Here is an 18,087-nt window from a genome sequence, read left to right as displayed (position 1 = left end):
CTGGAGCTCTAGAGCTGGGGGAGTCCAGGGAAGCTGGACCCGTGGGGGACCATCCTGCTGGGAGATGGAATCAGGAGACAGGCCACTGCTGGGGACTCTGCTGGACACAGAGAGGGCTTCTCCCTGCTCCTGTCCCTCTCCGTGTCCCCAGCCTGTGGCCAAAGCCAGACAGAAGCCAGAGGCACAAGAGCCTGGGGAATGCAGCCTTCAACGGGCAGAAGCCCCATGCAGTAAAGCAGGGCAGGGAAAGGCTGAGGAATGCATCTGGACCAGCACACAACCCATTAAAGGAAGTTAGTTCAAAAAAAGAAGAAAAAAACACTTTCAAACCAAACATTTCTGTGGAATACACATTCTATTGTGCAGAAATTCTCCTATGAATTCCCATCTCCCTTCCTTAGACTAATACTTTCCTCACAAATGTACTAAGTGCCAACCACACGTAAAGCACTGTGTTAGGGGCTGTGCAGATACCAGTGGGAGTCACATCTCTTCCTGCCCTCAAGGAGCTGATGCACCTGCTTCAACGCATACCGTCCCTCCCTCTACTCCCTTAGACAGGCCTGTGCTCCAGGCAAACGGAAGGCACCCTTTCCTTTTCCTCCTTTCCCCTATCGTTGGTACTATGACCTGTGACTAGAATTCATCCATTCACTTGACAAACGTTACTTCTAAGAGGTGAGCCAAGCTGTAAAGATGGAATAGGCAGGGACTTCCCTGGAGGTCCAGTGGTTGGAACTCCTCACTTTCACTGCTAGGGCCCAGGTTCAATCCCTGGTCGGGGAACTAAGATCCCACAAGCTACGCAGCCAAAAAAATAAAAACTAATAAGGGCCTACTGTATAGCACAGGGAACTCTACTCAGTCCTCTGTAATGGCCTATATGGGAAAAGAATCTAAAAAAGAGTGGATACATGTATATATATAACTGATTCACTTTGCTGTACACCTGAAACTAACACAACATTGTAAATCAACTATACTCCAATAAAATTTTTTTTAAATCAAATTAAAAAAATGGGAATTCTGATTTAATAGTCCCAAAGTGGGCCTGACAGCCTGCATTTCTAAGAAACATCCAGGTGATGCTGACAACTGCGTTTAAAAAAAAAAAAAAAAAAAAAAAAGATGGAATAGACATTAGCCAGGAAATGGAATTCCTACGGAAAGAGGCAAAGAGATGAGGAGAAAAGAAATTCCAGGCAGAGGCACAAGGAGAAACTCAGCAAGAGGTGGAGACAGAGGAGCAGTTTGTGGATCCAAAAGCACAGAAAAAAGGAGGAGCAGGCGGTTGTAGGAGGATTTTAGGTGAGATACTCGATTTCTGTTTCCCTCTTCCCCTCCCTCAACCACTGGACCAGAGGCCACATGACCCGAAAGCCCTCATCTGTCAGCCAGTCAGTGGTTCAATCACTGTAACTGGAAGAGGAAGGAGAGAGAAACAAAAGGAGCAGAACACAGAGTAAAGACTGCGCCTGGTGCCTCCCAGTCACCCAGAGCAGCTATGGTTCCTGACCCTTTTGAGGCCCAAATTGTTCAACCTATCCTTAAAAGAACTGGGGCCTGCTAGAATATTGCCAATGAATCCACCCCCCCTCCTGTTTTCGGCCTTAAGTTAGGCTGAAGAGGGTGTTTGTTATTTGCAACCAGGAGTTCTAAGAAAAATCATCATTCCCCTCTCACCTCCCAAAATGTGTTTCGTACTTTTACTAAGAAGAATGTAATAACCACAGTAACTTTCCTGATGGGGGCTTTATGGTAGGTGCCACTATCTGTATTTTATAATGAAAAAACGAGTTCTGAAAGGATAACTAACCTGCCCCAAACCATAATACAGTAAATGTTGGCACTGAGACTCAAATGAGGTGACTCTTAAGTCCAAGACTCTTGCCACTAAAAATGCTGCCACTTCCAAATGCTGCCACTTTTAAAATCTGCATCACCAAGTGGGATCCTCCCCTAGCTGGAGTCTCCTCATCTCTAAACATTATAACACTGTCTCCTTTTGGAATGGATGTGAAGAGTGCAGATATCAGAGTTTGAAGTTCAAAGATTACTGTTACACTTAAAAAACCCTTCATTTTGGAATGATTGTAAATTTACAGAAAAGTTGCAAACATAGTACAAGGAGTTCCCAATGCCCCTCACTGCTTCTCCTAATGTTAATTTCTTGTGTTACATGGTACATTTGTCCAAATTAAGAAACCAACATAGCTGCGTTAGTATTGACTGAACTCCAGACTTTATTCAGATTTCACCAGTTTTTCCACGAATGTCCTTTTTCTGTTCCAGGATCCTATCCAGAATCCCATATTGCATTTAAAATGCCTCAATTTTTAACTTAAAAAAACAAAACCAGAGACATTTATAACAACCCAAGTTGGACCTAAATGTAAAGTGCTAGGCTTCCTATTTTTGGACTACCACCCTTTGGAGAATCTCCTTCCAATCCAAACAGCTAAATATTATTTAGGCCTATCAATGCCTAAATATATTATCTTTTCTTTTTTAAAAAAAATATTTATTTATTTATTTGGCTGCGCCAGGTCTTAGTTGCCGCATGCAGGATCTTTAGTTGAGGCACTCAGGATCTTTAGTTGCGGCACTCGGGATCTTTAGTTGCGGCATGTGGGATCTAGTTCCCGGACCAGGGATTGACCAGGCCCCCTGCATTGACGGTGTGGAGACTTAACCACTAGACCACCAGGGAAGTTCCTGTATTATCTTTTCTACTTTATTCTCCTTATAGCTTAACTTGGATTGGAAATACATATATGCACATTTCAAGGAATCAGACCGATTTAGCTTTCTTAATATTGTGCCACTGAAAATACAAAATCTTGATTTTTTTCTTTGTATATTTTCCAGATTTACTACAAGAAATAATTTTATACTCAGAAAAAAAGTTTGGTGTGCCATTCTGTACTTCTAAAAGGAAACAGGATGTTTTCTATCATTGATTCCAATAGGCTCATTCACGTATGGAATATGTCCTTCCAAGAAGATGCTAGACTTTGAAGAGGGCCCGGGTGCCAATGTGCATTTATCTTTCCCAGTCAGAGCTCAGGCTGAATCAGCATTACAATCTGTACCAACCTGGAGATCTACCTAATTTGATTCTTTTTTTTTAAATTTTTTTTTTATTTTTTGCGGTACGCAGGCCTCTCACTGTTGTGGCCTCTCCCGTTGTGGAGCACAGGCTCTGGACACGCAGACTCAGCGGCCATGGCTCACGGGCCTAGCCGCTCCGCGGCATGTGGGATCTTCCCTGATCAGGGCATGAACCCGCGTCCCCTACATCGGCAGGCGGACTCTCAACCACTGCGCCACCAGGGAAGCCCTAATTTGATTCTTTATCAGTTAAATCATTAAACTGTTAAGTTTTTTTCCCTGAGATATAATATTTAAAACTGATTAAATTACTGCTGTCATTTCTTCACTCCTGTGCGTTAGAATTATACAGCTATGCCCTTGTCAGATGACTTTTTAGCATCTGCCACTAAAGTGCACGGTGTATATTACCCTGTCTCACTGATGTCCACCTTGGCCATGTGACTTGCTTTGACCAATGAAAAGAGGGTGAAAGGGACTTTGTGTCAGTTCCAAGCTGAGGCTTTAAGAGGCATCATAGGTGTCTTCTCATGCTCTGGCTTCCTGTGACCACCTGAGAAAACTGACCCAGGCCACCACTGTCCCTTTAGATTGGGCCCAGAATGAAGACATGGAACAGACTCAGAGCTGACTAGAAGCCTCAGGTCCAGCCTGGCCTGGCCACGCCCCACCTGGACCAGTCGAGTACAGTTGCTTAGCAGATCTGTGTTTGCTGTTGTAAACCACTGAGATGCTGAGGTATCTGTTATGCAGCCAAGCTAATACACCAGACTAGACAAAGAAATTAACTTCTCTTAAGCCGCAACAACCCGTTTTGGAATTAGAGCAACCCGTCTGAAGCAGATTCAACTTACTTCCAGGCATCAGTTCAAAGTGAGGCCTTCCTTCTTCAGTGGACAGAAGAGTAGCCAGTTTCCCTTCTATCATCTCTCCATCAATGAATTTTCCATACAGGGCAGTCCTCTCATCAGGGTACACATATGCTATCTTCTCTCCAGTCATCTCCCCATCTTCATTTACTTCTCCTACAAGGCTGCCTCCATCCTGATGGGAGAAACCCAAAACCAGAAAATATTATATATAGTATTTATCTATATGACATGAGTTCAAGACATTTGTCTTGCGCACTGCCGTCGTTAACAGCACTAACATGGATCATAACAGTTTCAGAACGCAGAGCTTTTCACATGAGCGTGAAAAGCATGATGCATCTCTCCCCTCCCCATCCAGTCCCCTATAAGTTATATGCACAGGGGGCATATAGCCTGATTTAGAGACTCAAAGATGGAGTTGTGCTTTATAATCCTTGGGTAAGCTATTGATACTCTAACTTGGTTTGTTATCTAAGAAACAAACATGTTGTATTTGTGATGTAAGTTACAATCGTCGAAAGGAAATGTAACTAAGGATTACTTTGGGGCAATATCAAATGTGATGAGGTAGCAGGACAGTCTTACTATTCCTAAGATTTCACTTCTCAAATATTGAATTCTGGATTTCTGGTCTATTAAGAAAATCTTTAGTTCAAAGGTACTTAAGAATTAGTTCAGTATACATGAGTAATGAGAGTCATCTGCACTTTCTAAGGGATAAACAAAAGGACTTGTGGACACTGCCTTTCTGAGAATTCTATACCATCACTTTTTTTGGAGTTAGAAGGAAAAGTGAAAAAAGATCAACTAAATTCTACGCCCTTCCCCATCGCTTCTTTCTTCCCACTCGTCTTTATTAACTTCTCCCTTCTCCCTCCTTCCAGGAGAGGAGTCAGCTGTGCTTCCTCTTTAACTGTCATTTGCTTCATTCCAAACGGTCATTAAATGCTTTAGGGCAGAGGCTATCAGAGAATTCTGTATCCTAGTACCAGTGCTAGGGATACAGTAGGTGATATAAATATTTTAAAAACTGAATTGGGATACTAAAAGCAATAAATAATTTTTAAAAATCTAGGGTGCAAGAGATGTTTCCTTTTTTTTTTTCCCCATGCAGAAGGTCCTTATGGTATAACTAAAAATCTAAGACCTTCGTGGAGTCTGACACAAGACTAGTAAGCCCATGACATCTTCTAAAAGCTTGGATATTCCCCCAACTGAAAGGTTCTAGAAGCAGCTACTGAAAGTCAGTGACGTGGGATGACTTTTAAGTGATTCCAAATGCTATTTACAGAGAGACAGCAGGAAGAAATACCACCAGGTACAGGATTTCTACAGTTCATCGTAGTCCAATTGCTCTTTGGAGAAAAAAGGTTATCAATTAAAAAATGAATCACAGCACTTCCATAGAAAGAAAAATACTTGGAAGCATTTTTCACGGATAAAGTGCATTAGCGACGTATCATTGTTCTTCCTCCTCCCCGAGTTAATTCTTAACAACCCAGCCCGAACGGGGATGATACTTTTTGCAAGATCTGCCTTCAGGCTTTCAGTGACTGAGCTGAATGGTGTTAGAGTATTTATGCTTCTTATATGCCGTAACTAATATAAGCCATCAACATGACTATTTCTTCAGAACAGGATTCTGTCTTTCTAGGGTCTCACGTTTTTCTTCCCCCTTATGTGCTTTAAACTTCCAGTTTTGGGGGCAAATGATTTTATTTGTCTAGAATGATAAAGCAGAGATTCTTCTTTTTTTTCCAAAAGGAGTTATGAGGTTTTGGGTTTTGTTTTTTTTTTGCGGTACGCGGGCCTCTCACTGTTGCGACCTCTCCCGTTGCGGAGCACAGGCTCCGGGCGCGCAGGCTCAGCGGCCATGGCTCACGGGTCCAGCCGCTCCGCGGCATGTGGGATCTTCCCGGACCGGGGCGCGAACCCGTGTCCCCTGCATCGGCAGGCGGACTCTCAACCACTGCAGCACCAGGGAAGCCCGGAGTTATGAGTTTTTAATTAACAACTTTCCATCACTGTTTCAAGGTCAAATTTTGAAAGAAATAAACTGTCCTTAGGGTGAGCTTACAAATCCTGTAGGGAGGATCATTATTTTTGCCTCCCCTTGTTCCTGCTTTGATGTCATGTCACAAACACTTCCTTCTTGGCCGTGTCAGGGGTGCTGGGGAAGAAACTGTTCCTTTTTCTCCTCTGCTCAGTGGCTCCCCCTCCTGGGAGGAGAAATCGTTCACTTGATTAGTGAGAAAGCAGGATCTGACACCCACTGATACCCAACTCTACTGGGTAGGGGTTAACAGCATAACGCTGCTGCTCTCATGTGTTCTGCACTTTCGCTCACCTGTCCTGGGAACTGGCAGTGCCCACAGGCTGCACCTGCTCCCCTCTCATTCCTCTCCTCTCCCTGGGGAAGCTCCCCCAGCCAGCCCTACTCCCCCAGGGAAACCTGCAGCTTTCTAGCTGCTCTGTGGGCAGCTGGCCCATCCGTTTAGTTCAGAGGGGCAAGAGTAGAAGCCCAGGCCACATCTCCAGTCCAACTCCGCCACAATGAAACCAACATCCTGATCCCTGATACCTACGTCTATTTCTTGATTCTCAGTCCAGAGAGCAGAGCAGTGGGGTGTGATTACCAGCCTCCCCCAGCCCCAACCCCAAATGCCAACAGATACTATATACAAAGTGTTATCAACCAAGTTGATTTTTAAAGCCTGTAACTCCCTAGTGCTTCTTCCTTCCTAAGGCAGAGTCTTCTCTCGGTGCTTTAAAAGACAGTGATTAAGGCGGAAGGCTAAAAGGCAGCTGCGCATTCTAGGTTTCAAAATGCAACTACATTGAGCCAATCGGATCCATTCACCTCAGTTCATCGTTGATCTCCTCTAGGGACTTAAATTGATCATAGTCACAAGTAAAATGACAGGTAGTGGGAGAATCCCGTAATCCATTACCTCTTTCCTAGACCCACCCTCCTGAGGAACTCCACATTCCCAGGCTTCAAGGTTCACTGTCATATCAGCAGCTCCCCAGCACTGGGCAGCAGGAAGCTTATCCTGCCTACTGATGAAGCAATGAAAGTTTCAGGCTTCCTAACTGGTAAGTACCTCCATCTCTTCTCCCTCTGTAACTGAAAGGACTTGTGAGCTACTGCAGATCCTACCGAGAGAATGTGTAAATGCTTTCGTAATTATTTTTTAAAATGTTTTACAATATTTTTTCTTATGCCTAGAGTATAACTTATTTTTTAGGAACAATAACGTGTAAATAGATTTAGCTGGGACTACTCTTCTTGTTATATATGTTTTTATTAATACTTTTAAATCATTAAGAGGATACGGTTAAGAGTAAGGAAAAAAACCGTATTTTGACTTAAGCTCTGGACAAAATAAAATATTAGATAAAATATTTCCTCAGGTTTATTTTCTGAAACATTTTCTGGAAATTCACTATAAACAGATGATGTATTTGAAATGCAAACAAAAATTACAGCATTAATTCCCAGCCATGGGTTTTGCCACATTTTTCTGCTCTAGTCAGCTCCAGAAAGATCATAAAATGTTATTAAATACTCAAAGGCAAGTTAATTTTAATCACCTTGATTTAAGCAAGATAAACCAGAAAGCAGGGAGTAGGATTGTAAAATCAAGTAACAATAGTGTAGTAAGTCCAAAAAGATGGGAAATTGCTGGATTAGTTCTTACATATGAGAAAGAATAACATTAATTGCAACAACGAGACATTCCACCATCTCTTTCTATATCCCAAAGGAATATTTCTAAAAAGCAATATATTTTTGTCTTTGTTAGTGGTACAATCAAACCAGTTTGTCCCAGTTTGTTTTCATCATGACTAATCATTCCCTTCCAAAGCCACCCTGAGGAGGAATTCATAGTAGATCGGAGCACAACAATCTAAGTCAATAGTGAAACAGTGAGAGGATATCCCCCTAAGCTGTTGGCTTCAGCTACCGACTCTCAAGTTTCACAGCCTCACATTTCCTAAGATACAGAATACATTTTGTTATTCATTGGGAAGACTCGAAGCATTGTCTTAAAACTCGTTACTTTCCAGCAAAATGAACAGTCGTGAGGCTTACTGGGTAATATATCCAGCACACTCCATGCCGAATGTTATCTTTATATTGTCCCTTGAAGATCAGTCTTCCATCTGTGTCGTACTCCTGGGCCGGTCCATTCAGCTCTCCGTCTACATATGTGCCCTGGAGAACTCCTCCATCCTCATAAGTGTAAACTCCCTGGCCCTGCAGGGCATCATCCACATAATATCCCTCCAGGGTGCTGTGAGAGAAGGCAGAACAAAAGAGAAGAGTCAGACAGTGACTCAACTCTCTTAACAGAAAGGATCACACCACACCCAGCTCTGTTCCGATGCTGGCCTGTATTCAGTACAGCCTCCTGAATTCTCCGAGATTGCTAGGAAAAATACTCCCAAGATGTGGGTAGGATTAGATACTGAGAGGGAGATTTAATTCCTAATCTCCTGGTTCCTATTAATCCAATTTCTCTACTGGAGGAAATACAGAAGAAGCCACAGGTGGAAAAGAACAAGCCTCATCTAAGTATGTTTCCAAGGCCAGATGCCAACCAATACCGGACAATAGAAATTCTGGTGTTACCCTTTCCACACATAAACCACCCTTTCCACACATAAACCACTCATGCTTAATTTCCCTCAAGAGTGGTCCAGAATTCACTGAGAGTTCTCAAGGGTCTTTCAGATGGCTTGTATATAGTGGTCTCTAGTAATACAAATGTGGTTTAGAACGTGTAGATGTCTGCCTATCTGTCTTAAGCCATTAATGCATTATTTATCGGTGACAACCATAACTGGTATCCAGTCAAAAGTATCCCCGTCCATCTCTTTGGAAGATATATGGGGATTTACTTGTGTGTGCGTGCGATCAAGGGAAATAGGGGCAAGTAAGGAAGATGGCCCGCTAAACCTTGTTAATATCATTAGCAGCCTGATAAAGTCTGAGACCCGTCGTCCTAGAACAGAAGAAAGCTCACAAGGGTGCTCATGGTGATTTTACAAGAACCTTTTTCTCTCCTCATAAAACACTTCTGGAATTTCAATACATGTTTTCAGTGTCAGCCTCGCAAAGGCCATTATGCAATGAAACTAACTTTATCCAAAAATTCCCTTCATGAACTGAAATCTGGAATGAGGGGAAAGACCAGCTCAAATTATTTTTTACAATTAAAAAGTAAGATGTTTAGCAACAAAGACTGTTTGATTATTTTAACATGTGCAGATAACACTCATTCATTAATTCAACTAACAGACATTTACAGGGTGCCTTCAAGTAGTGAGCGTCACGTGAGGATCTAGAAAGCATGGTGAACAAGACAAACACAAAACCAGGAGACAGGTACTGGGGACAGGTGGGACCCAAAGCGGGCCATGGGGACCGAGGTGGCTGCAACCTGAGTCTGCCTGGAAAAGTGCTGTCTTGCTCTAATGAATGACAGAATGATCTGTAATTATTAAATGAAAAGCACAGTCTAAATAACGATAGCCTCTGATTACACTGTAATTATACTATTTGTAGTCTCCCAAGGAGATAAATCGTTCTCTTTCAGTTTTGTTTGTACTATCAATGATAAACAGGCCTAGTAAATTCATGAAGAGAAAAAGGTGCACTTTAGCACAGCCCTTGCATCAATAATCAAAATTCTATGTCAGTGAGGTCGGAATTAAGGGGATTCGACTGTCATTAGACTCCCGCCATGAAAAAAAAGAAATCCTTGGTGAAGGATTACTAATCAACTGACATAATGATGCAATAGACAGGGTAAAAAACTATTTAATCATCTATCCTCAGTTTGGGGATTGCCAGATAAAACAGAATATGCTCAGTTAAGTTTCAATTTCAGATAAACAACAAATAATTTTTTAGCCTAAGTATGTCCCAAATATTGAACTGGATATAGTTTTACTAAAATATTTTTCGTTGCTTATCTGAACTATTTTAACTGGGTGCCCTGGATTTTTATTTGCTAAACCTGGTGACCCTATTGACTTTGAATTCTCAGCAGCATTCAAAATGTTACTGTGTATGTTTGGGCAGAATTATCCCCTGACAGACTAGTCTGCCAATGTTTCTTAGGTTTATGATGAAATCTACAAGGCATGGGTCTCACGAATGGGTTAACCAGTCATGTGGGTTTGCACATATTTCCCCCAGGTCATGCCCCGTAGTTTGTCCCGCCCTCCCTCAGAGCAGAACCTACCCTTATTAGTATCATAATCCTAAGAACAAACTGCTCTTTCCATAGCTCAACGAACATAAGACTCCCAAATGCAAGTTCTTAGGTATTGGAGAGCAAAACTTACTGCATTGTTTTCCAGCCCCTGCCTGAGGAAACAGCTTAGCTTCCTTGGTACATTTTTTTGGTAGCTTGGATGGAATCTGATAACAAAAAGGGGGCATGTTATCACATGAACTGGGGTCTCCAGGGCAATAAAAAATGATAAGGCTTTGAAATCATTTTATTTCAAAGGAAATAAAAGCTTCTTAGTCTGGTGTTAAAGGCACCACCTTTCTTTCTAACTTTTTCCTCCAGAGGAGGCTGGCAAACCATGGCCGGCTACCTGTTTTTGTAAATACAGTTTTACTGGAACACAGCCATGAACATTCCTTTCCGTATCCTCTGTGGCTGCTTTCATATGACAACAGCAGAGTTGAATAGTTGCAACAGAGGCCGAATGTGGCCCAAGAAGCCTAAAATATTTACTATCTCACCCCAGGCAGAAAAAGTTTGACGACTCCCGCTCTAGAATCCTCTGCTCACATTAGTTTATTCACTGGCCCCAAGCACACATCTATGTATCTTAGCTCCTATACTATGTTTTCCCTGCCTCTTCCCTTAAAACATATGTAACCAAACTTTTAAAATCCCTGAGGACACATTCAGGAAAAAAAAGTTACGGGTCACGTTTTCCTTTTTTTAAATTCAAAACAAAAATGACTTTGGGAAAAGAATGAATATTCTCCAACCTCTGGTCTTTTTCTATTTCAGAAAGAAATCGACTATGAGAAAATGGCTCTATTTTGTAGCAACTCAATCATTAATATCTGGTCACATCTGAGAAGCAGCTATGGAGGAATAACTTTCTAATCTTCCTTTGCTGAAACGGGATTGGCAGCTGTGTTGTGGAGGAAGGTGTTCTCATCACTGGCCTCCCCAGAGCCTCCCCATCCTCCATATGGAGCCCTACTTCCCACAGAGTCTACCTTGACCTCTGCAACCACAGTCACCGAAGCCTAGTCATGGACTAGTACAGGATGTGCCACGTCTTTATCCATGATCAGCTTATGGGTCCTATTTCTCTAAATAGATTGTAAGCCCTTTACAGGAACAAATTAGGCATTATGTGTTCCTCCCTAACATAGAAACACAGCATATCTTCAAGTGATATTTCCTAAATGAAAGAGTGGAACTGGGATAATCTTGCTTTGAGAAGAGAAAATTGAGAGGGAACATAAGGATGTTAAGAGTATTTCTCAAGTGCAGGGAGGATTCTTTATATGAAGCGTATGTGCATACAGTCTGCAAGTTAGGAAAGTTTCTTAAACGCTATGCTTTATTTCTCCATTTGTAAACTGCAGCTGCTAATAGGGTTATTAAAAATTACATGGGTTAATACATATTAAGTGCTTAGAAGATGATCTGGGACATAATGATTGCTCGAATAAATAACAGCTATTATTATTAAGCATGCACTTTCATGTACATGATGGTGAGCTTTCTACTGAGAAACTTGGCTTAAAAGAGCAGCATCAGGGAAATAGTTATGAGACACTGGAATAGTCAAAGAAACTGACAACACTGCTCTAAATCTACTTTAAAAAAAAAAAAAAAGTAAGGCCTTCCGTGGTGGCGCAGTGGTTAAGAATCTGCCTGCCAATGCGGGGGACACGGGTTCAAGCCCTGACCCAGGAAGATCCCACATGCCTCAGAGCAACTAAGCCCGTGCGCCACAACTACTGAGCCTGCGCTCTAGAGCCCGTGAGCCACAACTACTGAGCCCTTGTGCCACAAACTACTGAAGCCCATGTGCGTAGAGCCCGTGCTCCGCAACAAGAGAAGCTACCGCAATGAGAAGCCCACGCACCGCAATGAAGAGTAGTCCCTGCGCACCGCAATGAAGAGTAGTCCCTGCTCACCGCAACTAGAGAAAGCCTGCGCGCAGCAACAAAGACCCAACGTAGCCAAAAATAAATAAATTATATATATATATATAACTTTAAAAAAAACACACACAAGTAAGAAAGATCTCTCTCTGTCTGAGGGAAGGATGGAATAAATGCTTCTTTAAGTGAAAAAAGTACTATGTCTTCATTGTAAAATGAACAAACAAATCAAATACTACAAAGATGTAGAAACTCCCAGTACTCTTACCCAATTTGGCATTTACCATTTAAGACTTTTTTCCATTTATATATTAAGCATTTTCCCACCTGTGTGGTGGTTTTTTTTTTTTTTAACAAAAAAGGGGATCATATCATACACAATGTTCTTGACTTGTATTTTCTTAAAATTTCTTTCAACATCTTGGCAGATTTTTTAGTATGTTAAGAAGCTGCAAAAATGGTTTGATTTTTTCTGGTACCAGCATCTGAATCAAATAACTCCAAAACATGGAGAAAATTTAAAAATCAATTTTAATTAGATTTCTTTCTTTCCATATACACAGACCATTTTCATCTGTTTTATCAAAGCTCTTGTACTTAAATTTCCAGTATTAAATTAAATGAGAAAATCTCACTTACAAAGAAATAAAAAATTTTTATAATTGCTTACCTAGACTGATACAGCTGCAATCTATTCAACTATTTTCATTTTAAAATTCTCTTTAATATCTGAATACACAAAAGTGTTCTTAGGAGACTAAACAGCTTTGGCTTTTCCTTCATATTTTGGACTCTAGAAGGTTTGGGGCTTTCCAGCTCCTGAGGCATAAACTCTGTTGCCTCCCCCACTGTGTTGCCTTTCTTTTGTCTGGTATAGAATCAAGAGGGAAATTTTAAATGAATGATCATTTTACTTTGAAATTCCATTTTACTTTAAATGTGGTCTCTAACCACATTAAATTGTGACTCTTAGTATTAAAACATTGTCTTAAGAACTAGTTATATGACAATATATATTATCTCTTTTTTTTAAATTGAGATATTACTGACATATAACATTATACTACATATTATCTCTTAAAATCTTGAAAACTAAGTAAAGAAGAATATCAATAACAAACCCAAATCATCTGCTGGGGCTATATGCAACGAGAAACTTCTCCTTATTCCAAGATGTGACAAGCAAACTGAATGGAGCTCTGTGATGCTTCCATGTAATCCAGTGCACTATCTTCAAAGTTTCTTATCCTTTAATAGAAGATCTGAGTCCGTAGGTTCTGATTGTTATAAAGACTCAAGATAACAGTAAAATATATGAAGAGCAATTAGTGAAATTTAGTTTTGTTCTCCAAAAATAAACCCTGAGAAAACCCTGCTGGCCATTGTTATCAACGGATAATAATAGTAACAGCAGTAATAAAATATAATAGTAATAATGATAACAATAATAATCCATCCTTGATCTCGAGGACCTTATGCTAAGTGAAATGTCAGACAAAGACAAATACTGTATGTCCCCACTAATATGTGGAGTCTAAAAAAGCCTAACTCATAGAAAGAGAGTAGAGCAGTGGCTGCCAGGGGCTGGAGGATGGGGAAACGGGGAGATGCTGGTCAAAGGGTACAAACTTCCAGTTCAACTTGGCTTGAATCTCAGCTCCAGCTCTTACCAACGAGGTCACCTGGGGCAAGTTATTTCTTCTCTCTATGCCTTAGTTTCTTCATAAGTACAACAAAAAAGGATTCTAAAATCTACTTCACAGATTACATGTCCAGCGTTTCAGCAGATGGTAGGTATTCAAAGTTATCCACCTCATTCCCTCTCCCTTTCTTATACATCACAGAAATCTTTTCCTTGATCAGAACTGTTCCTTAGAATACAGATGAATGTATTTGTTGAGCCTGGTTCCAACAAAAGCAATACAGAAGGGACTTTTGCCTTGTGTGGGAGGTTGGGATACATGAGTCCCAGCTCCAATTTCTCTAAAATGTGACCAAGCACTTTCTAAAAACCAGACAAAAGAACTCCTGCATGGACCTGTCACCTGGAAAACATCAGCCTTCTCAGTGGCTCATCAGATGGGCAGCTTCTCTTAGGTTACCTGGTCAATGATCAACTACAAGGAGCCCGCTTAGCTGGATTCGTTAGTGGAGCAAATCAACATCAGAAGATGACTTGGGCAGAGGAAGATGAAGTCATGGAGTAGCAAATAATATCTTGAAATCTAACTGGCATGTCCAGAGGAAGCATCAATAATGTAAAAAAAAAAAAAAACCTGAATGAATTCACTTATCTCTATCTCATAATTAGGCTAAAAACCACATGATGCCCTAATATCTCACAGCCTAAAGCCAATCTGCATTGAAATATCTCTTTCTTGTTACCATTCTAAGATTTCGAGAAGTCCTGCTAAATTGTCTTTACATCCACCAATCTTGTTTGAGGTGAGAACAATTCAGGAAAAAAAATACATTAACATGAACATCCAGAATCTGGGATTAGTATAAAAAGTAGAGATGTGTAGGGCTTCCCTGGTGGTGCAGTGGTTAAGAATCCGCCTGTCAACGCATGGGACACGGGTTCGAGCCGTGGTCCAGGAAGATCCCACGTGCCGCGGAGCAACTAAGCCCGTGAGCCACAACTACTGAAGCCTGTGCTCCGCAGCAAGAGAAGCCACCGCCATGAGAAGCCCACGCACCGCGACCAAGAGCAGCCCCCGCTCGCTGCAACTAGAGAAAGCCCGCGCGCAGCAACGAAGACCCAACGCAGCCACAAATAAATAAATAAGTAAATTTATAAAAAACAAACAAAAAAAAAGATCTCAAAACTAACGAACATTCTGAAGCTTCTGAAGCTGACACAGTAGTAAAAAGGTAAAAATGTACATTTTGGCTATTTAAACTGGTTTAGAAATAGAGAGTTAGTTCCTTATTTTACCTCAAGTATTCTCTGCCAACAGTGGTGGCAGAGAATACGATGCTTAAATTCTCTGACAACAGTGGTTTACCTCTGTGACCTGAGGATGGGGGTAGAAAAAAGGGGGGAGCATGTTCACTTTATACATTTCTGTATTTCTTGAAGTTCTTTTTTCTACCAAGTATTTGCTACCTATGTAATTAAAAAAAAAAAAAATTCTGCGTCTGTTTTTCCAGGCCATCTTTCCTGGTGATCTGAATATTTAAAATTCTTATTCAGGTCTATCATATCCTATGTAAAGGGGAAAAGTGATTCCAGAACTTTCTTGATATAAATTTTTATTTGTTTGAAACATTCTCATAAACCACACACCCAGTCTATCGCATAGATTGTGGTGACAGTTTCATGAACGTATACTTAACTCCAAATTCATGAAGTTGTATATGTTAAATATGTACAGCCTTTTGTAATATGAATCATGTCTCTAGTTAAAAAGAAAAATCGCAATCAGGTTTTATATAAGATTAGAATGCATCAGGCCAAATCTTCTGTCACTACACTAGAATTTTCCAAACACAGCCTCCTGTAACTGCAAAGAAAGCCTCTGACGAGAACATAAGCGAGTACTACAGGTTTGAACAACTTTTAAAAACTCTACCATAAACCTTCTGTTTCCTCAACTGTTATTTCAAAACCTTGATGTCACCCTTTTGGGAGGAATTTTTCCAGACTAAAGCCTCCTGTAAAAGCACTGAGTGCCCACTTTGGGTTTTTTTTTTGTTTTTTTTGTGTTTTTTTTTGCACTACGCGGGCCTCTCACTGCTGTGGCCTCTCTCGCTGCGGAGCACAGGCTCCGGACACGCAGGCTCAGCAGCCTACGCGGGCCTCTCACTGCTGTGGCCTCTCTCGCTGCGGAGCACAGGCTCCGGACACGCAGGCTCAGCAGCCATGGCTCACGGGCCCAGCCGCTCCGCGGCACGTGGGATCTTCCCGGACCGGGGCACGAAGCCGTGTCCCCTGCATCGGCAGGCAGACTCTCAACCACTGCGCCACCAGGCAAGCCCCCACTTTGTTCTACCCAATACATCAGACCCTAAAAATGGGGAGCAGTAATAGGGAGGAAAATTCACAGAGCAGTGTAAACTAAGCTGCTGCTTCATTAGAGCTGACTGACTTCTCCATGACCACTTCCTGCGTCCCCCTTAGAAAGATCTAATAGATTCCACAGCCTTTATTTCAGTCATAAGACTCACTCACTAACTTTTCCGCCAATCCTTTTAGCAGGTGTCTCATAACATGATCATCACTGGGCTTACAAATGAAGGCGACGAGGACCTTTTGAGAAACTGTCACCACACTGCGTCATCCCATGTCATAAAAGCAGTGATACTGACCTTCTTCCCTCAAGGTATTAACAAGGGTAAACTTTTCAGGTCCTTGCTAACACCACCACTCTTTGAGTCTACCATTGGACCCAAGTCTCTCCAGGTGTTTGAGTGGTAGGTATAAAAACCAGTGAATTCGTGCCTCTGAAAGAAAAAAGGAAGGCAATGAATTTCTTTCTATTCCACAGATAGTTACTGGCCTAGTGCTTCAGCCTCAGCCACTGCTCCAGCTTTCCCTGGTCATGACTCCCATGCAGATCACGGCATTTGTACAACACACTGGGCAAACTGGATGAAGCTGGTCAGAGCCAGACGTGACTGGCTTGACACAGGGAGGGAGGGAGGCGCTTGGGAAGTCTCAGGCCCCACTCAGCCCCGCAGGGCTCATTCCTGACACACTGGTTGGGAAGCTCAGCCTAGCCCTTCAGCTCGCTGAGTCTCAGGTCTGTGAAGCGAGCCAGTAACCAATACTAAACTCAACGAAGCCTGCTGGACTGTTTTCCTAGAGTCAGTCAGTCACTGGGTATGACCTTCAAACTATGAGATTTAAAACATCAGCGTGTGCACTTGCGTGTGTGTGTGTGTATGTGTGTGTGTGTGTGTGTGAATTCTACCCTCTTTTTCATCTCCCATCCTCATTCAGCAAGAATTTTTTTTTTTAAATACCAAATTAACAGAAAGTGCTATGAAGCATAGAAGATGGAACGGATACAGACTGTGCCCTCCAGGAAACCTCTCTCCTGTAGGGGAAAGAAGACATTTATATAAATATATATTTGCTGAATGAATAAAAGAATAATTGCATGAGGTAAACAGTGACACTTTCCAGAAAAGAGTTACAAATAAACTTCTATGGAAGTGAGGCAGGAAAAGTTTCCTTCTGGACAGGTTAAAGGAATCGTGAGAGAAGAAAGCACTGATACCAAATCGAGTAAGAGGCAGCTACGGGACTCAGTTATCCACCAGGGCAGAAGAAAGGAAGCAGAATATTCAACCATTTAACATGAATAGTTTGGAAACCAATTTCTGCTAAAAAGAGGTGGGGTGTGGGGTTGAGGACAATGGGAAAGAGAAGGTTGGAATTAAAATAAAAATTTACAAAAGTTCTCTGATAGGTTTTTATTGCTTTCCTCACCCCTCTTTTTATCAGATAATTGAGAGCCTGAGGACCTGTTAATATTTTTAAAAAGCGACTCATTCCACCTACAGAAAGGGGATTGTGGGTTACAAGCCAGTCCCTGCAATCACCCTTCAACTATCAGCTTAGACGTTTTCTTTCCTGAAGGAATTCCAAGGAATAAGGAAGCTTCAGCTTATCACCAATGTCAGGAGTTTACAGTAAGCGGTGCTGTGTCCCACAGAATCCTATAACCTGCTTTAGCTAAATCCATTTCTGAATTACCCAGTCAAGTGGTATGAAAAGAGCTAGTCCTTCCATGGCTCTGAATTCCTCTAAATGCTGGAGAAATTCACACGACCACTTTTCATTTCTGAAGCTGACACGGCTTAAAAGTCACTGTTGGAAAGCTGAGCCCATGCAACCCCATCTCTTCTTGAAAGAGAAAAGTCCTAGTTATTTCCACCTATCTCAAGAGGGTGAGAAGCTTCTGCCTCACAGCGTTCTCATACGGGGGGGGGGGGGGG

General features: G+C 41.7%; 1 protein-coding gene across 2 annotated transcripts in view; it reads right to left on the bottom strand.

Annotated features, from left to right (window-relative positions):
* The window catches only part of SETD7 (SET domain containing 7, histone lysine methyltransferase), a 45,992-nt gene that overhangs the window by 16,612 nt on the left and 11,293 nt on the right, over positions 1-18,087 (bottom strand). For both annotated transcript variants that reach the window (XM_007445533.1, XM_007445534.1), the window contains 2 exons: positions 8,080-8,281; positions 3,966-4,155 (listed from right to left, as the gene is read on the bottom strand). In XM_007445533.1, the coding sequence (XP_007445595.1) occupies positions 3,966-4,155; positions 8,080-8,281 (392 nt within the window). The remainder of the gene's footprint in view (positions 1-3,965; positions 4,156-8,079; positions 8,282-18,087) is intronic.

Source organism: Lipotes vexillifer, unplaced genomic scaffold, assembly GCF_000442215.2.
Source record: "Lipotes vexillifer unplaced genomic scaffold, Lipotes_vexillifer_v1.1 scaffold219, whole genome shotgun sequence".
NCBI classification, from domain to species: domain Eukaryota; kingdom Metazoa; phylum Chordata; class Mammalia; order Artiodactyla; family Lipotidae; genus Lipotes; species Lipotes vexillifer.
The sequence above is the reverse complement of the archived record's forward strand: the minus strand, read 5'-3'. Positions and strand labels throughout refer to the sequence as shown.